General features: G+C 45.3%; 2 protein-coding genes across 4 annotated transcripts in view; both read right to left on the reverse strand.

Moving 5' to 3' along the window:
• Positions 1-6,931, reverse strand: part of Pcyt1a (phosphate cytidylyltransferase 1A, choline) — a 51,137-nt gene extending 44,206 nt beyond the window's left edge. The window contains exon 1 of one of the 2 annotated variants that reach the window (XM_048454031.3): positions 6,777-6,931. The gene's annotated coding sequence lies outside the window, so the exon portion shown is untranslated. The other variant, XM_048454033.3, reaches the window with a different exon arrangement.
• A 1,206-nt stretch (positions 6,932-8,137) lies between these two features.
• Positions 8,138-19,085, reverse strand: Dynlt2b (dynein light chain Tctex-type 2B). 2 transcript variants are annotated; one of them, XM_048454028.3, is made up of 5 exons: positions 18,866-19,081; positions 17,351-17,484; positions 14,982-15,051; positions 13,534-13,597; positions 8,138-8,279 (listed from the first exon to the last, which is right to left on the reverse strand). In XM_048454028.3, exons 1-5 carry the CDS (start codon positions 18,985-18,987, stop codon positions 8,232-8,234), a joined length of 438 nt encoding a protein of 145 aa, XP_048309985.1. In that variant the 5' UTR covers positions 18,988-19,081; the 3' UTR covers positions 8,138-8,231. The 2 variants fall into 2 exon arrangements, with proteins under 2 accessions (XP_048309985.1, XP_048309986.1); XM_048454029.2 differs by lacking the exons at positions 8,138-8,279; positions 14,982-15,051 and having other exon boundaries at positions 13,536-13,597; positions 18,866-19,085.
• Positions 19,086-20,347: the final 1,262 nt, after the last annotated feature.

Consider the following 20,347-nt stretch of genomic DNA (forward strand, 5'->3'; position numbering starts at 1 on the left):
TACTGACACATTATACAAGCCTGACAACTTAGATTTACAGATAAAGACAGAACTGGTTTTCATTTTGTTTTGAGACAGGGTCTATCCATGTAGCCTGGCTGTCCTGAAAATTGATGTAAAAGCAGGTTGAACTGGAACTCACAGTGATCCTTCTGCCTCAGCCTCCAACTGCTAGGATTAAAGGTATGCACCATGATGCCCATCTTCAGACTCAGTTTTAACAAATCTTCTGTTGACAAACTTTGCCTAGAACTATACACTCTAAGGTAGAGGACAGCATTAGGAATAGGATTATTTCAGTAAATTGTAGATGGCTAAGTGGGCAGACACCACCATGCAAACGTGACAGTCTGAGTTTATCCTGGAATCCACACAAGGGTGGGTTGCCTTCATCCTCTGACATAGAGCACAAAGTTGTCCTCTGAACCCCACACCTTTACTGTGACAAAGGTATATATACACACACACATACACACACACTAATAAATCTAACTTAAAAAAAAAAAAAGGAAGAACTGGTAGGCACCTGAAAGGCGTAGGTAGGCGGATCTCTGTAAGTTCAAGGCGAGGCTGGTCTACAGAGTGAGTTTCAGGACAGCTAGGGCTACACAGAAAAACCCTGTCTCGAAAAACTAAACAAACAAATCAAAGAGAACATCTGATCTTGAACTTCTAAAAGTAAAGGCGAATTTTGTAACATAACTTGCAAACTCACATTGGTTTCAGGCTGGAGTTCAATGCTCCACACTCCAATATTTGAGGTCTGAACGTTGCCCTGTCTACAATACTGACTTTGAATTTGCTCCCCTCCTTCTAATTTATTCAAAGGCACCCATGCTCGACACTGAGTGGGTACGAGTTCTGTGGAAAGCCTGAGTTAGCCGCTGGAGCAAAACAGAGTGTCTTCTTGGGCCTAGAAACAGAGTAAGGTATTACAAAAAAAGGACTCCCCTGAAACTCCCAATGGACACTAACATCAGTTCTTTCCTCTTTCTTTCTGTTCTTTTGCCTGTGTTATATGTTTATGCACCGTGTGTGTCCAGTGCCTGAAGACGTGAGGACTTGTGATAGCCCCTGGAGGGGGACGGTCGTAAGCCACCGTGGAACCTAGGTTTGCTGAAGGAGCAGCCAGCACTCTTGACCACTGAGATAGCTCTCTAGCCCCCACTAATTCTTACATCTGAACTTTTTGGGAGGTGACAGTGTGAGACATCAAAGTTGAGACTTAAAGCACAATAGGCATGCACATTAATACTGCATAACCCAGATCCAGATAATTTTATTTTGTACTATTCAAGAGAAGCCATGTCTGGTGGGCGGCTCATATTTGTAACTTCAACGTTTGGGAGGCTGAGACAGGAGAATTTCCATGAGTTCCAGACCAGTCTGGACTGCCAAGTGAAGCACTGTCTCCCCAACCTCCCCTCAAAATAGCCAAACAAACAAAAAGAGCCCATGAAGATTTAAGGAGTAGCCGCTGTTGAACTTACGCTCTTCCTAAAGTGAGATGTAAGACTCCTCTAAGGCAGGTGTGTTAGAGAATTCTGAATCTGGATATAACATTGTACACATGTGTTCTCACTAGCTTCTAACAGAGTCACCATCCTTGAGTGTTAGGAACAGGAGCCACAACAGTAATGGCACAAGGAGCAGAAAAATAGACTTTGCCACCAACAGACATTATGGGCACTGCACTCACACGCACTCATGTGCACATACCCCCCCCACACACACACACAATACACATATAAACATTTTGTTTTGTTTTGTTTTGTTTTTCGAGGCAGATTTCTCCGTGCAACACCCCTGGCTGTTCTGGAATTCACTTTGTAGTCCAGGCTGGCCTTGAACTCACAGAGATCCGCCTGCCTCTGTCTCCCAAGTACTGGGATTAAAGGCATACGTCACCACTGCCTGGCTAATTTTTAAAAATAAAAATAGCAGTTTGAGAGATGGCTCCGCAGTTAAGAGCACTGGCTTCTCTTTCAGAGGGCTTGGGTTCAATTCTAGTGCCCACATGGCAGCTCAGAACTGTCTGCAATTCTCATTCCAGGAGAGCCACTGCTCCTTCCTGGCCTTCTAGGACATCAGACACATATCTGGTGGCCAAACACATATGCAGGAAAAGTACCCATACACGTACAGTAAAATTTTTAAAAAAATAAATATAAATAAATCCTTTAAAAATATAAACTGCTATAGTACATACTTTAAAATATTTTGTTAAATGTATTGCAATATAACAATTCTTTTATAATTGTATGTATTTTAATTCTGTATAAGAAAATTATTCTGGGGACTGGAGATATGGCTCAGCAGTTAAGAGCACTGACTGCTCCACTGCTCTTCCAGAGGACCTGGGTTCAATTCCCAGCACCCACATGCAGCTCATAAGTGTCTGTAAATCCAGTTCCTAGCAATCTGACACCATCACACCATTGCACATAAAATAAAGTTAAATAAATCATTAAAAATTTCTTTTAAAATGTTTAAAAAAGAAAATTATTCTGCTGATGTGGTGCAGGCTTTTAATGCCAGCATTTAGGAGACCGAGACAGGTGGAGCTCCATGAGTTCGAGGTCAGCCTGGCCTACATAGTGAGTTCCAGGACAGCCAGGGCTACATGCTGAGACTCAGTTTCAAGAAAACAAAAAGAAAAATTACTCTAAGCTTGGTGTTACATTTGTGGTATCAGCATTTGGGAGGTAGAGATGGGAGGATTAGGAGTCCAAGGTCATCTTCAGTTACAAAGGTTGGATCTGCCTAGGCTATAGGAAATCCTTCCTCAAAAAAGGAAAAATTACTGTGAAAATGGACTTCATAAAGTTTCATCATACCATAAAAAGATCCTTGTTCTGAAACCAAAAGGGAAGTAAACACAGTCACAAGGTAGATCTCAAAACCAAACCAAACTCACCCTTCTTAAAAGTCATACATTCATGTTCTCAAGTACAGAGCAAAGACCATGTCACTATTTTTAGCGGCCCTATCTGTAAACAGCTGAGAGTGTGATGTAACAGTCCTGTAGACCTAGGCTCCCTTAGCTCACTGGCACTCATCCTAGTTCAAGCAGAAAGCCCCAACTAACATGACTTCCAACTGTGGCTACAACAGAATTAACCAGAGAGAGACATGCCCTGCTATATACCTACCTACAAACTGCTTTCCAAAACATACTATACAAATAATTCAATTATTTAAGAAATCTGAATCTAATATAAGTGTAATCTTCCCATAATTAGAGTGAGTTGGTGTTAACATCAGGTAAAGTAACTTGGGACTTCAGAATCCAAGACATCACCTAATGACACCATTCTTCTTAAGAGGAGGTCCCCATGTCAAACAGCAGTGGTGGTGCATGCCTTTAATCCCAGCACTTGGGAGGTAAGGCAGGAGAACTGCTATACATATTATCTGTTTGTTTGTTAGGGTCTCACTTTGTAGCCCACCTGACCTGAAACTTGATAATGTAGACCAGGCTGGTCTTGAACTCACGGAGGTCCAGCTGCCTCTGCCTACCAAGTGTTGTGATTAAAGACATGGGCCACCACACCTCTGACTGCCAAAAATTTAATGCCTGTCAGTGCTACAAAGAGATCCTATCTCAAAATAGACTAGGGGAGACCATACTCATTTTAATCAATTTAAATTGTATTACTAATGGCCCTCATGAAAGAGAATGAGTGAGAAATAAAACTAGAAGCTAAAGCTTTAATTGAATGAGCCAGAATGTAGCATCATTCCCAGGTGTCAGGCTTAGCCTACAGTGCAAAAACCATCAAGTTAGAGAGACGAATACATCAAAGTCTTTCCATGCCAGATTATCATGACTGTTGCCACTCCTAGCATTGTTCTGTCCTCCTTTTCTCCCCATGATGGTTGTCATTTATTATTATCATATTGTTTACCATTGTACAGGACAGTGGTGTGGTAGAACATGAGACTCATAATCTCAGGGTCATGGGTTCGAGCCCCACATTGGGCGCCAATTTGTTGGGCGCCAATTTGTTGCAACAGGAAGAGGCCGCTTGTTCATCCTGACTGCCCAGAATCAAAATAACCACACAGAAACTATATTAATTAAAACACTGATTGGCCCATTAGCTCTAGCTTCTTATTGGCTAACTCCTACATCTTAATTTAACCCATTTCTATTAATCTGTATATCACCACGAGGTTGTGGCCTACCAGCAAAGTTTCAGCATGTTTACCTCCGGCCACAGATCCCTGACTCTGCCTTCTTCTTCCCAGCATTCAGTTCTGTCTTCCCCACCTACCTAAGTTCTACCAACAGACCAAAGCAGTTTCTTTATTCTTAAACAAGAAAAGCAACACACAGGCAGAAGGACCTCCCATACCAGGACAAAATATCATTCTTTTTATTTTTCATTTATTAATATGATTCCCTATGTGGGTGCTTGCTCATGCATGCATTTTATGGTTTAGACATGGAGGTGCATGAATGTCATGGTGCATGTTCAGAGGTGCACCTGGCTTTCTACTTTCATCTTTTTTTTTTTTTTGGTTTTTTGAGACAGGGTTTCTCTGGATCTTTGGAACCTATCCTGGAACTAACTCTTGTAGACCAGGTTGACCTCAAACTCACAGAGATCCGCCTGCCTCTGCCTCCAAAATGCTGGGATTAAAGGCATGCACCACCACCACCCGGCCTCTGCTTCCATCTTTATGTGGGTTCCAGAGGTTAAATTCAGGAAGGCAGGCCTGCATCAGGTAAACACATTTAATGGCTAAGTAATCCTAATTTTTTAAAAAAACTAGCCCACAGGTGCTGGAATTACAGGTGTGCCAACATGCCCGGTCCCAATAGTTTTGTTTGTTTGTTTTTGTTTTTTTAAGACAAAGTCTTTCTGTGTAATTCTGGTCCTTGATATATATATATATATAGTTTAGCCTGTACCCCTCAAGCACTGGAATTAAGGTCATTTGAGATCACACTTAGCCCAGTAACATTTTTATTAGTAATTCTATTAATTGCAGATTCTCTAAATTGAATAGACTGTGAAGATCATATATCTCCCCACCTCTACTTAATTTGTCATAGACTGTTTTCTATGTTCAGTTCCCTTCTCCAGCTCTGTTCCTTTCCTATCCTCAGTTTCTTCTTCCTCAATAGCTATTCCTAGCAGTTTCTCCTACTACAAACTCCTATTCCTCATGGCCTCTGTCTTTCTTTTCTTTTCTTTTCTTTTTTTGGTTTTTTGAGACAGGGTTTCTCTGTGTAACTGTCCTAGCTGTCCTGGAACTAGCTCTGTAGACCAGGTTGGAATCGAATTCAAAGAGATCCACTTGCCTCTGCCTCCCAAGTACTGGGATTAAAGAGACTCAGTATCCCTATTTCAATACAGCTTTAGGCTCTCCCAAAAAAGGCCCTGAGTTTTATTCCTCAATCATAGCTAGTCACTTCAATTATGTCCAAAAAGGGTTCTCTAGTTAAGCCCATTTGCTGGAGCCTGTGAACAGAACAGGTCCCAGTTCCTACTTCAGCTTCACACTTCCTTCCCTGCAGTTCCTTAATCACAGAATCATTACAGAAAGAAAAGCTCAGAAATAATCCAATCCACTGCTTCTCAAACTAAACCAACAGCAAAAACTGGACATGGTGGCACGTGCATTTAACCCCAGCACTAGGGAGGCAGAAGCCAGATATAGATCTCTGTGTGCTCAAGGCCACCCTGGTCTACATAGTGACTTCCAGGACAGCCCAAGCAAGGTAGTCTCAAAAAGAAAAAAACAAAAACAAAAACCAGAGCTAGTGGTGGTGACCCACACATCATTTGGGAAGCAGAGGCAGGTGTATCTCTGTGAGTTCAAGGCCAGCCTGGTAGCCCAGGCTCACCTTGAACCCAGCAGGCGGTAGGACAACTCAAAATACTTCTGCCTCAGCCTTCTGTGTGTCAGGATTTTAGCTGTGTATCACCACACCCAGTTTACAAATTCAGCTGTACTTTACTGTATACATCGTAAAGATGTATGTAACTAACTTTACATCATTGCAAGCACACATACCTGAAACCCTTTTCATAAATCCTTACTATGAAAACACAGTGGAAATTTCTATTCTAGTCCAGTTTTCCGTTTTTATTCCGTTGTCATGCGCTAACTATCTTCACAACCCAACAGTACATAGATACTCTGAGACTCATAGTTGGGAGACACTAATCTGAACCCGAACTTCCCATTCACAAATGAAGAAACTGCATTTTAGTGGTGAAATGCGTTTCTCACCCACAGAACTTTGCCCCTAAAATTCAAACTCTTGTCTGATGAGTGTCACGCTCGTGTGGTTTTTACTAAAGACAGAACTCTTCCCGGTCACTCACTCACTCGCACTCCGTACACAAACACAACTTCAGAGCACCAACCCCAACTCCTGATCTTACGTTCTCCTCCAAGTCACCGCTTGCTGATGAGCGAGCCCTCGCCGAGCTTCATGTTCCCACGGGTCAGTCCCCTCAGCCACCATCCATCGACCACTCAGTCCCCTGGGAGTCACTGCGGCATACTTACTCGGTCATGGTCCCGTCGCAGCCTCTGCCTCGCGCTCTCCGAGGTCAGAGTCCCTCGCGTTTACTGCTCCGGGGTCGCAGACCCCTCACAAGCAGTCGCCCCTGGGTCACAGTTCCCCTGGCTGTCATTGTACCTCGGTCACAGTAGCCCCGCAGTCACTGCTCCTCATTTCCCTGGCTGTCACAACCCTCTCACTGGCCCAGCCGGCGCTTGTCCACGCAAGCAAACACTACCCCGGGGATCCTTACCGCAGCTCTCCCGGGCTCGGGTCCGGTCCGATTCCTTCCTGGCGCCGCGTCACCGACTATCCAAGTCAAATAGGTTGCGGGGAGACGCCCGGGAAACATCTGACCGGACAGCGGGCCGGAAGTCCCGCCTACTGCCCGCCCTCTTGTCAATCCCACCACCACGTCTCTGAAAACCACTACCTGACAGAGTAGTTCCGCTTCCAGCCGGGCCTGGCGGGTGGAGGGACTGAGCAGAAGCACCGGAGACGGGCGCTGGGTCAGCAGCCCCGGAGTACCGGATGTGTGGCGCCTCCTGTCGGCGGGGGCTCCCTCGGCCTGTGCTCTCCCGACGCCCCTTGCACCCGCCGACCCCCGCACGTGTTCACGCGTGCGGCCCCGACACCTAACCTCAGCAAAGAATTCAAGCCCTCTAGCCACGTCCGGCGAACCTCACCGCCTCCGGTTATTTTGACCTAGGGTGACCCACAGAAAATGATCCCTACGAATCGACTGAGAAAGTAGTTGAGCCATTGCTCCATCCCCTTTATGGGACGGGATGGTGGTGGTGGGTTTTTGCTTGGAAATTAAAAATAACTTTATCAGACAGGGTCTTACACTATTTCCCAGATTGGCATGGAAACTGCGTGTCCCATGCTGGCCTTGAACTTGCAGTGGGCCTCTGGCCTCAGCCTCCTGAATGCAGGCATTAGCCGCCACACCCAGTGCGATTTTGTAGGTGTAAGACAAGTGGGTACATAAAGTTACAGACAAAATATGGGGGGACCCACAAACTTTAATACATTTGTTTGCTTGCACTTTTTGCTTGAAGATAACCGGGAAGGAAGAAAGATAGGTAACTGGGCTGGAGAGCTGGCTCAGTGGTTAAGAGCACTGGCTGCTCTTCCAGAGGTCCTGAGTTCAATTCCCAGCAACCACATGGGGTGGCTCACAACCACCTACAGTAGGATCTGATGCCCTCTTCTGGCATAAAGGTATACATGCAGATAGAATATTCATACATAAAATAAAATAAATTAAAAAAAAGAAAGATAGGTAACTGCACCTGCTGAGGTGCTTCAAGAAATGATTAAAGTCTGACACACAAACACCCCTTGAAGTGCAAGTAGTATTTAGACATGGCAGATAAAATGGCCCAAATAAGGACAGCTAGCTGGAGGAGGCACCAAGGGCCTCTCTGGGGAAGATGGTCATCACAGAAACAGTACAGATTGTAGCCAACACACAAGTCTCCAAATCTGAAGGGGTTCTACTTTATATACACCTTGGAAACTTCTCAGACCCTGACACTAGACAGATGTAGTAAGAGCTCAGGTAGCATGATAAAGTCAAACCATTAGATATATAAAACCTAAAACAACAGATTTTAGGTGCCAAGGTCCAACTTATTTTTATTTGGTCAGGATATTATACAGAAGTCGAGGTTTCTTCATGCTCACAGTCACCCTTTCCAAAGATTCAGTAGTAGAAACAACCAAACACTGCTACAACACAGAATAAGCTGTCCTAAAAAATAAATACAGAAAACAAAAACCCAGTGTGTTAGTGCTAATGAGACAGTAGGTCACACAGGCTACTGACATCAATGCTAGACCAGTGTTATGTACTAGTGTAGATATACTAGACCATTGTTAACTTTTTCTTTTGTTTTCAGAGACTTCAACATAGACAATCAAACTTGAACTGATCTTCCTGTCTCAGCCTCCCAAGTATAGGGGTTACAGGTGTGACCCTCCATACTCTCCTTTTCATCAATTTTCAATTATGGAGATTTCTTCCTTTGAGAAACAGAAGGTTTCCAAGGAGCCGCTATAAAGTTGTTTTCCTGAGGACATCTACAAGACTGCTCCCTAAAAGGTGCTGAGTAAGGTAGGAGGGGAGATGGGGGAGAGGATAATCGAAGCAGTCTATTTGCGTGTGGGGAAAAGCCAGTGAAACCCATTATGTATAATTAACATGCATTAATCTGAGGTTGCAAAAGGAAGATAGAGAGTGGGAGGTCAGCCTCTTTAATTACATATATATAATTAATTGCATAATTAATTATATGGTGTGGCGGTGCATGCCTTTAATGCCAGCTCTCAGTATACAGAGGCAGGATTGGTCTACATAGAAAGTTCCAGGCCAGCCAGGATTATTGTGGTGGGTATTCACTCTGCCAATAACCTTGGGCTATCTGGCCCTTTAAGAGGCAGTGCTTCTTATCTGCCTATGAGACCTCTTATAAGGAAGGAGGGAGGGTGGTCGCTCTCTCTTAGGTGGTGAAGACCGGGTCAGGTGGTCAGGCTGCATGAAGCAGTGTGACTGGTCCCCAGCTTTTCAAGAACTCTGCAACCAGATTTACTGTGTCCTGTAATCGTGAGTGCATTTCCCTCCCCCTTTCATATCTTAATAAATCCTTGATACCACTTAAACAGATGCATGTGGATTTCTCTTAACAGGTTCTATAGTGAGACTCTTGTCTTTATGTTGTTTTTTTGTTTTTCGAGACAGGGTTTCTTTGTAGCTTTCGAGCCAGTTCTGGAACTTACCCTGTAGACCAGGCTGGCCTTGAATTTACAGAAATCCATCTGCCTCTGCCTCCCAGTGCTGGGATTAAAGGCATGGCCACCACTGCCCGGCTGAGACTCTTATTTTAAGAAAACAAGAACCGGGGCTGGAGAGAGGGATCAGTGGTGAAGAACACATACACTCTTGCAGGGGACCTGCGTGGTCCCTGCACCCACATCAGGTGACTCACGGGGAATCAATCTGATACTCTCTCTGACCTCCGGGGCACCTGCACTCACATCAACACACACACAACACATACACATATATTTATATATACTTATAAGTATATATTATATATATATTTTTTAAAAAACAATGAGGTAAAATAATCAGATTTTTAAATTAAATATGTGAATGAAATTTTAGGTAATGCATACTCACAAAATAATTATTCTATATTGCCTTACTTAAGACAGAAATAGTTATCAAATGCTTCGAATGTCTTGGAGTAAGTGTATTACCCAGAGCAAGTAATATAGGATATTATCATTGGCAGTAACATTATATTATATACACTCTGGATAGGGGAGACAGCTTCACACAAGCTAGGCAAACTCTTTTAACTTTGCAGCAGGATCTCACGAAATTGCCCAGGCTAATCCCAAATTCACTATGCCAAGAGGATCTTCAACCCTCTTGTGCCGGCCTCTTGAGCACCTGGAGTTAGAGGCCTGCATCACCAGGCCCAGCTTTCTTTGTTCATCTTTTAGCTTAAAATCACATGCTTTTCAGAGCTCAATTAAACTTAAGATATTTTTAAGAACTTACTACAGGAGTTCTCCCTGCCTTAGCAATCAATGGTTGTCCTACTCCAGCCTGGTAGCAGGGAGGAAAATGAGCTGAACTTGAGTACCTAATTATCAGCCAGAAGCACCCCTTGGTGGGCAGCACTCCAGCTTCACGGCTGGGTATGTCTGTTCTAACAACGGCAGATCTGTGGTGGAGGACTTGGTGGTTTGGCTTTAGTTTGCATGGGTTCACAGAGTGACACTCTGGTTTTGTTTGTGAGGATTTGCAGGGGTGGTTTTGGGGGACTTTGAGATAGGGTCTCATGTAGTCACAGCTTTAGACTTCTAATCCTCCTGCCTCCAATTGTCAAGTGCTAGGATCAAAGGCATGTACCACCACATCTACTTTAGAATGACGCTTTTGTAAATCCTGGCAACAGGCAGTAGCATGTGGGAAACTTTCTACAGACTGGGGTTCACTGATCCAAACGTTGGCATAGTGATCAGAATCTACTTGCAAAAGGCCCTGGCGTTTATACTTTTAAAGTCAATCAAAGTGACTCAGCTGGAAGTAGAAGCCTTCCCAGTTCCCTCAGTTCAGTTTCTGTTCTGCTCTACCAACTGCAGCTCCAATAATTACAACTGGGGGCTTTAGTACGGGGCGATTTCTGAAAGGAAGTATCAAAGTTAGTTACCTGGAACACATGTACCATAACTCACCAATGTTTATGTGCTTCCTTGTTTTGGCTGTGTGTGTGTGTGTGTGTGTGTGTGTGTGTGTGTTCAATGAGTTTTTGTTTTTTGAGATAGGATTCTCATGGCTAGTCAAGGATGACTTTGAACTCCTGATCCTTCTGCCTGTACCCCCCAAGTGCTGGGACACTGACCACTATGTCCAGCCAGTGAAAGTGACAGGGGAAAGGAAGTTTAGATGGGGTACTTTCCTATTGTCCTCCTGTTGTAGACAGGAGTCTGCATGTGGTAGCAGAATGCACCATCAGTTGTTTTTTGTTTGTTTGTATCTTTGAGACAGGGTCTCTCTATGTATCCCAGGCTATCCTGGAACTATATTATAGACTGTAGTACAATTGAACTCACAAACATATGCCTTCATCTGCCTTCTGAATGCTGGGATTAAAGGCATGCACTACCATGCCCAGTTAATTGTTCTTGTTTTGTTTTGTTTTTTAAATGTCTCTTATCTTACATGTTTGGGTGTTTTGCCTGCATTTATGTCTGTGCACAACATGTGTGCAGTGCCTGTTGAAGCCAGAAGAGGGTGGTGGATCCCCTGGGACTAGTGTTACAGACAGTCCAGAGCTGCTATGTGAAGCCTAGGAATTGAACTTGGGTCCTTTAGAAGAGCAACCAATGCTCTTAACTGATGAACCATATCTCCTGCCTCTAACTGTTTGTTCTGAGTTAACCCTACCCACATCCCAGATGCCCCTGGAGGACTAGAGGTTAGTACCAACAGAAACTATCTTTACTCAGCATTTGAAGTTCCTGAGCCCATATATCAGCTAAATGAAGGATGTATGGAAGGGATGTTAATGAGAGACATGTAGACATCACAGCCTCCAAAATATGGCTGAGTGCCTAACTAGAGGGGTGAGACTGAGCTCCAGAATGAGTCTTTGTCTCCTACCCATCCCCACTTCTCTTCATTATCTGCTGCCTGAAGAAGAGATGCAAGACACACTTTTGAGGGTGTTAATCGCCTGTCTCAGATTGTCAGCTCTCTGAGTAAAGCACAGAGATGCAGTTTCTGTCTGTGCATTGGCACTGTGAGCAGCCAGGCAGAAAGAGCTCTGGTTCTCCAGTTACGTCTTTTTTTTTTTTTTAACAGTTCCTTTTATTTCTTTTTAGCTTTGCAAAATGGTTTTAGGATAAAGTAGCTAATTTTATTATTGAAAAAAAAGGTCATCTTTGGTTATAGAATCTTCATCCAAATTCCTTTGTAGCTCAGTGAAGTGTATGTTCAAATGAACAGATAGTCTTAAATTAATTATTACTCTGAAGGATTATCAGGACGGGTTTTTATAACACAGTGATTTATGGGAGAGCAGGTGTGGTTTGAAAGAAAAAGCCCCCAAGAGAGTGACACTGTAAGGAGGTGCGGCCTTGTTGGAGGGAGCAGGGATGGTCTTCAAGGTCTCCTTACTCAGGTTGCTCCCAGTGTCACAGTCTACTGTTGCTTTCCAATCAGGATGTAGCCAGGACCTCGTCTGCCTGCACACCACCATGTTCCTTCCATGATGATAATGGACTGAACCTCTGAACTGTAAGCCAGACACCCCAGTTGTTTCCCTTATGATGTAGGTGGGCCTTCTGTTATGTGTTATTTTCATTGGTTAATAAAGAGACTGCCTTGGCCCTCTGATAGGACAGAAAATTAGGTAGGCGGAGTAAACAGAACAGAATGCTGGGAAGAGGGCAATGAGGCAGACGACATGGAGCCAGCCACCAGGTCAGACATGCTGAATCTTTCCCCGTAAGCCACCACCCCGTGGTGCTACACAGATTATTAGAAATGGGTTAATCAAGATGTGAGAGTTAGCCAGTAACTAACTCTCTAGAGATAATGGGCCAGGCAGTGTTTAAATGAATACAATTTGTGTGTTGTTATTTCCGGGGCTAAGCTAGCTGTGTGGGAGCTGGGTGGGACGAAAAGCAGGCCTGCCCGCAACTCCTCACTACACCCTTATAAGAGTTTCTGTGGTCATGGTGTCAGCAGTAGAAACCTTAACTAAGACAAGAGCGTAAGATGGTTAATCTCCATTGTAAACCTGACTAGGTGTAGAGTCACCTCAGAGACACTGGGGGAAGTCTGTGGGAGCATCACTAGACAGGTTTACATGAGGAGGAAAGGAAAGACCTGCCTTCAACATGGGCAAGTTCCTTCTGCCACAGCTACCAACTGCTCTTGCTGCCAGGCCTTCCTCACAAAAGTGGGCTCTACTGCCTGAAGCAAATAAAACAGTAAAATTTAAAATAAAACTACTGATGCTGGGCATTGATGGCACACACTGTTGATCCCAGCACTAGGGAGGCAGAGGCAGGTGGATCCCAAAGTTCAAGACCAGCTTGGTCTATAGTTCCTGGACAGCCAGCTACACAGAGAATCCCTGTCTCAAAAAAAAAAAAAAATCAACAAAAACTCCTTATCCAGAAATCTAAGTGATCCAAGAGATATGTCTCAAAAATACTATCATGTTCCTGGACCTGGAGGGAGGGGGGAGGAGCTTGGACTGCCCGCATGGCAGGAGACCCTGACTGCTATTGGGGATGGAGAGGGAGGAGGGGAGGGAGTGGGGGGAGTGGGAGGGTGTTGGGAGGAGGGGCGGAAATGGAGACTTTTGTACTTAATAAACTTTGAGGAAAAAAAAATACTATCATGTCCTCCCATTTTAGCAGTAATCTGCTACACAATGGCCATGAGTCCCCAGAAAGGAGAAAGGAGTTTCCCAAAGACTTACGTTCATGAAGACATCATGAGTGTAGTTGTCAGTGTCTGCATCCCAGAAGCATCGAGCAGCCATGCTGGAATGCCAATGAAGACTGGTCAGCAGTAGACACTGTATATCTGAACTATGATCTGCCACAAGCAAGTTCATTCCCTACAATCTCGCACGTCCATGCTTCAACCTTTCCATGGCACATAAAGGCAAAATGTGCTGGACCACCAGGAAGGACAGGAGTCACAGGTGAGGCTGCTTGCAGCTAGAGGTGAGGGCCAGAGTCTCTAAGCCACCTAGCATCCCAACTGGCTTCCTGACAATTACACGGATCAGGTTAATTTGGCTACGACACTTGTGGGTGAATTTCAGTGGGCTCAATTCCTGCAGAATAATAGGAAAAGAGGTCTTGGGAAAGGCCCAATATAATACTTCATCCAACCTGGTCATTTGTAGAGACCTATATAAGAAAGGGACAACTCTGAGCTATAATTCAATCTTCTAACTAGACCAGCATTAGGAGGCCCAAACCTGTAAAACCAACATTTGGGAAGCTGTGAAGGTAGTTACTAAAAAGACCAGGGCATCAGAGGGACACCCTGTTTCAAAAACAAACAAAAACCAAGTACAGTCCTGCAAGCCTGTAATTTCAACACCTGGGAATTAAAGGCAGAAGATCTAGAATTCAAGGTTATTCTCAACCACAAAATAAACTTGAGGCCAGCCTGGGCTACAATGAGACCCTGTCTCAGAAAACAAAACTAGAATTTGAAAATACCTTTAGGGGCAGTAGGAATATAATTATAGCATCAGACTATATTTATAACTATAAAGTTAAATCATAGAGTAGTTCTTTAGTCCCTGAACTCTGCATGTACTGAAATTTTAGATAATGGCTTCTTTCCTTTTTTAAAGACAGAGTCTCTCTACAGTTCTGGCTATCCTAAAGCTCACTATGTAGACCAGGCAGGCCTCAAACTGAAAGGATGGAGAAAGAGTTTTTGTGCACCATGACATAAAATAGAGGTCAAAGGGCAACTACTGAGAGTTGGTTCTGTCTTTTCACTAAGTTGAGTCCAGAGATAAAACTTGGGTTATCAGGCCTGACGGCAGGTGCCGTTAGCTGATGAGCCGTCTCTTCAGCCTTCAGTGCTCCTTGGAGCTCGGCCTGACTACATTTCACAGTGCCAACCCAAACCAGTAGACGCTTCTGTTCTGAAGACAGCGCTAGATTCGTGGGGGCCGAGACTATAGTGACCAGAGGTGATTCTACGGACATCCACCTGAGAACCACCCAGATGTTAGTCTTAAGAGTCAGCAGCCAGAACCTCTTCTGCTCACGGCTGCATCTGTTAAACAGTCCTCCTGAGTCTTGCAGAGACAAAGGCGTACTGAGTTATCTATGCACACAATGGACAGCTCCCAAGGAGCACAGACAGGACAGGAACACACCCCCCCCCCTTACTCACAAGACGCCTTCACCCCTCTGCTCGCCAATCACCACTTGCACCACCATTTTATACCGGTCATATCCCAATTCTAGAAAGGAGAATAACAGAAAGTTAGCTCTATTTGAGTCCGTGGTAACATGACCTGCTGGTCACAGACTCTTCCAGAATAGAGGAAGCACACAGTCCCTGGGTACTTAAGGAGTACAGAGTAAGATTACAGGGCTGAGGCCTGGAGATAAGCCCTGACTACAATGTTGCCCTGAGGTAAATCCTTGGAGCCTAACTTTCCCTTTAATTTCTCTGTTAAAAGGGAATGTTCTCGCCTGCAAAGGTGTGAAGACACAGCTCTCTGCCCAGTGCTGGCACACAGGGAGGGTCCCAGTGAGCCTTGGCCCCTTCCTGAGATTGCCCTTCAATTTACAGAAATAAGAAAACATTCTTCTTGCCTTGGGACCAAAGAGCTCATAACAGAACTCAAAAGTAGACAAAAATAATTGTTTTAGAAGTGGCATGTACAAGGTGTATCAGAGCTGGGAGTTCGTCACTGTGTTGGGGGTGGGGCACAGGATCAGCAAAGACTGCACACAGAGTGTGCTGGAGAGTGAGAGCTTACCAGGAAGAGAGCTCTTCCGTGTTATTCCCTTCATGGAGCGGGAATAACAGAGGCATGAGAACAGGACTGGAGAGGTGGGGCGGGGGGGTTCAGAGGTACAGAGTGCTTGCTGCTCGTGCAGAGGACCAGAGTTTAGTCCACAGCGCCCACATCAGCAACTCTAAACCACCTCTATCTTCAACCCCAGAGAATCCCTAGCCCCATTCCATGGGCACCCACACAGCGCATCACATAAATTGAAGACTAAAACTAGGTAGATGGTGAGAACATGGGATCTTCAGGAAACTGTAAGCTATTCATTAAGGTGGAGAGGAAGAAAAGAAACATAACCTGGCACGGTTGCACATGAAACTCAGCACTCTGGAGGCTGCAGGAGGAGTTGTTCAAGGTCAGGATGCAGGGCAGCACAGTAAACTGGACAAACAACCTGAGGACTACAGACACTGTCCAGAGGCAGCCTGAACAAAATCCTTGGGGAAGAGCCCAGTTTGCTGGTGCGCTTTTGTTGTTGGTTTGTTTTGTTAGAGCCATGATCTCACCCTCATTAGTCTTCCTGCTTCTGCCTCCTGAGTACTGTGACTACATGTGGGCACCACCACCTTGCCCTCCAAATCATTATTTTAAGAACACTTCATCCTCACCTGAGATTTCTCCCTTCTTCCTGAACCCCTAATGGCATAGAAATGTATGTAGGGCACTCTACATCTAGCCATGACATCATCATTCTGAAGGAGAAATAAAAGGCCTTTTAAAGATTTATTTTTATGTAGGTTAGTGCCTTGCTGGAAAGTATATATATGCACCATGTGCATGCCTGGTACCCATGAAGGCCAGAAGAGAGTACTTGGATCCATTGAAACTGGAGTCTTACACAGTGGCCTCAAGGGAACAGAAATTGTGACATCCATGTGACCATGACTTTGTGGTAGAACATCTGCCTGGCATGCGGGAGGCCTTGAGCTCCATCTCCAACAGTACAAGAGCAGGATGGCACAGACAGAAGTAAAGAGCTTCTCTGATGGTATATCATTAAAAATAGGGCATGGTGCCAGGCGGTGGTGGCGCACGCCTTTAATCCCAGCACTCAGGAGACAGAGGCAGATGGATCTCTATGAATTCTAGGCCAGTCTGGTCTACATAGCAAGCTACATAGTAAGACCCTGTCTCAAAATACAAAACAGTTTCTGTTAGCAAGAGACAAAAGCACAAAATGTATTATGCATATGTTGAATTTGGCAAGAGTGGAGGGCTGAATAAGAAAAGCAGTGAAGAAGTGGGGCCCAGGACAGTCTGGGAGGGTACTGAATGCTGGACTAAATAATCTACAGGTTGGTGGGGGAGAAAAGAAGCAATAATAACAAGGGAAAGGAAGGAAGCTTTGTGAATACTTGAATTTCTCGGACATGGCTTCCCTGTGATGCTTTCGCACAAATCTATATTCTTTCCTCCAGTCTGCGAGATCCTACCTGAGAAAAAGTTACCAAAGAATCACAGAATTCTAGACACTGAAGAAAAATTGTCATTTATAGAATGCATAGATCATGTCCTGGTATCAAAGATGGGGCAGAGTGCCAGGTGGGCAGTGGTGACCCATGTCTTTATCCTGCCACTCAGGAGGCAGATCTCTGTAGTTTAAGGTCAGCCTGCTCCACAGAGTGACTTCAAGGACAGCCACGGACACACAGAGAAACTGTCTGGGGGGGGGGTGGCAGAAACAAATGGTCAGAACTGGGTGTTTGAAGGGAACTTCATTTCCAGCGACAGCCCAGGTTACCTTTCAGTTTATCTTTAATGATTTCTGATAGACGTTTTGTGAGATGAGGCATTTCATCTGGAAGATATTCAGCGACTGCCAGTTCCTCCTTGAGCACGGCATGGATGCAGTCTTTAACCACAGAGGGTCTAAACCTAAGTCAAACAATTTGAGAACATCTAAATGTCAGTTCAGCACCCCAACATCCTTCACACTTCAGCAGCCCTAAAAACTGTACCTAGTTGTGAAATAGCTGGGATGTAGTGGTGCATGCCTTTAGGTCCCAGCACTATGGAGGCTGAAGCCTGGTGCCCCTGGAGTTACAAACAGTAAGCTGCCGTGTGGGTGCTGGGAACCAAACCTGGGTACTCTGCAGGGACAGCAGATGCTCTTAATTGTTCTCCAGCCCCTGCTTACGCTCTTTCCACCATTCATAAAATGCTAAGCTTCTCTTAAACAAGTCTCACGTGAACGCTTGGGCTCATTGGTACACATCTGTTACTAGCCCCTTCTGCACCATTTACAAAGGAAACACAGCCCAGGGACATTCTATACATTAGAACATTTGCTGCGGTAACTGAACATACCTTTTTCTATATCTATGGGGAATCTGCTGCATGAAGTTGCTATCATATAGGACTATCTCTACCTTTTTAAAGATTTACTTATATTTTATGTTTTTGGTGTTTTGTTTGCATGTATGTCTGTAGAGGCCAGAAGATAGCATCTGACCCTATGGAACTACAGTTACAGATGGTTGAAAGCCGCCATGTGGGTGCTGTACTCCAGTCCTCTGGAGGAGGAGCCAATGCTCTAAACCACTGAGTCATGTCTTCAGCCCTTCACCTTGTTTTTTGAGGCAGGGTCTCTCACTAGGTCTTGAACGTGAGGCTGGGCTGGCCAGAGTTCCAGAGCCTGTTTCTCCAATACCATCACTAGGATCACAACATGCAACGACTTTAATGGGTGCAGGAATTGAACTCAGGACTTCAGCTTTCAGAGCAAGCACATGACAGACAGAACTCTCTACAGTTCCCCCACACACACACACAATCTACGCCCCCTTCCCCTCAAATTAAAAAAAAAAAAAATCCTCTCTCGGTTCCAGTGAGATGGCTTAGCTGGTATTGCAGTCAAGCCTGATGACCTAAATTCAATCTCAGGAACCACATAATGGGAGAACTGAACAGAACCAATTCCCACAAGTTATCCCCTGACCACAAGTGCACAGTACAGGTGAGCACGCGGTAACTCTCAGAGTACCGCCAGCAAGTTGCTTGTTTCCAGCCTCTGTTTTTTTCTGTCCCGGGTGTGCACCCCCTAAAGCCTCCAAGAGGTCAACCACTCCCGTGCGCCAGTCTAGGGTTCCGGGAAGACCGACCAATCCCGCAGCAGAGCTCGGCGTTGGAAAAATCGCCACATCAGAATGCCAAAGCCCGCCCAGCTCCGCCCCTCTCCGCGTCTCCTTGGTGACACTGAAGCGCCCAGGCCCCACTCCCGACCCACATCGCCCGCAGTGCCCCGACCGCTACGCGCCTTTGCTGAAAAATGGGCCTCAGAATATAGGTGTTCTCCGGCTCCCCTGAGTTCTTGTCGGCCTCGAACAAGCCCTCGGAGGCGCCGACTGATATAACCCGGCCTTTGGTGGACACGGCCATAGTCCCGCGTCTGTACCAGCGGACCTCTAGAGCGGCCCGGCCGGTTGCTGCAGCCCAGAAGTCCCGGAGCGCATCCCCAGGGCAACGGGTCGCTCACGTGACATGCATAGCCATGCCCCCTTTTGGCGCCTGCGCACTGACTTCAGCTAATGTTGCCTAGGAGTCTGGGAATAGTTAGGGAAGCTACCGGTTGCAGGCTGCCAGCAAGCCTCGGGACCAGCCCAGGCTAACTTCCTTCTGTTTCTTCTCTTCCTGTTTTTGAGACAGGTGGCCTCGAATTCGCTAGGTAGCCGAAGGTACCGCTGAACTCCGGCCTCGACCTCCCCAGGTTTGGGATAACGGGCATGCACCACCGTGCTGTTTTATGGGTGCCGGAGCTAGAACTCTACTGAGCCACATCTATGCACACTGTTCCTTCTGGTTTTGGACAACTTGTGAATTAAAAGAAAGAGTCAACAGTAGAATTTATGTATAATTTTTTGTTTTAATTTTTGAGGCAAGATTTTTTTTATTTTAGTTGAAATTTATTTTATACACTACATTCTTATCACGCTTTCTCCCTATGCCAATTCCACCAGATTCCCCTCACCTCCCTGTCAGATCCAAAGGAAACTCTAATTCGCTAAACTCCAAAGGGCAGCCTAAATATCCAGAAATTAACTCCTGCTGGACTATAGGAATTCTGGCTGTGAGATAAAAGCCAGCATTAATCAAGAACCTGTGAAACGGGTTACACCTTACCTTCTGCAGAAAGAACGTTGGTCTACCCAAGCTCTTCTCAGTTTATCAAAGTGTATGCTGGCCTCCAGGCTCCCTCGCAGATAACTCTGGCCATGTCCAGTCCTCTGGCCCTGTTCAGTCAACTTCTTTCTGAACTCTGATCTGGACTTTTTCAGATGTCTCTGGCTGTTCTCTCATATCTATAATAAAAACCTTAACTCTGTCATGTTGGCAATTTCTTTACTGTGTCCCCTTGAATACACTTCCTACCCCAACCCCAACTTAAGACTGCTCTCTCTCTCTCTCTCTCTCTCTCTCTCTCTCTCTCTCTCTCTCTCTCTCTCTGAAAAAAACAAAAACAAAAAAGCCAGGTCTAGTGGCTTTAATTTCAGCAGTCTGGAGGCATAGGCAGCAGATCTTGGAGTTTGTGGCCAGCCTGTTTTACAGAGGGAGTGTAGGGTGAAAGGGTCAATGAAAACAACTTGCCCCTGACTTGACCCCAGAACCAGAGCTTGAAATTGCACCAATCCCTGAGCTTGCCCCAGAGTCAGGCTACAGAATTCCCACCAATCCCTGAGCATAGAATCCCACCAACCACTGAGGCCCCTGTGCACAGAATCCCACCAATCCCTGAACACAG

This window comes from Myodes glareolus, chromosome 2, assembly GCF_982192425.1.
Source record: "Myodes glareolus chromosome 2, mMyoGla1.1, whole genome shotgun sequence".
Lineage (NCBI taxonomy): Eukaryota > Metazoa > Chordata > Mammalia > Rodentia > Cricetidae > Myodes > Myodes glareolus.

What these genes read in the sequence shown, in the direction of transcription:
- Dynlt2b (XM_048454028.3), bottom strand. Translation starts at nt 18,987, where the DNA reads ATGGCCGTGTCCACCAAAGGCCGGGTTATATCAGTCGGCGCCTCCGAG. An exon ending in CAGAGGGGTGAAGGCGTCTT is followed by an intron (nt 13,598 to 14,981) that starts GTGAGTAAGGGG and finishes TTGGCATTCCAG; the next exon opens with CATGGCTGCTCGATGCTTCT. An exon ending in CTCATGATGTCTTCATGAAC is followed by an intron (nt 8,280 to 13,533) that starts GTAAGTCTTTGG and finishes TTTATTTTTTAG; the next exon opens with GACAGCTTATTCTGTGTTGT.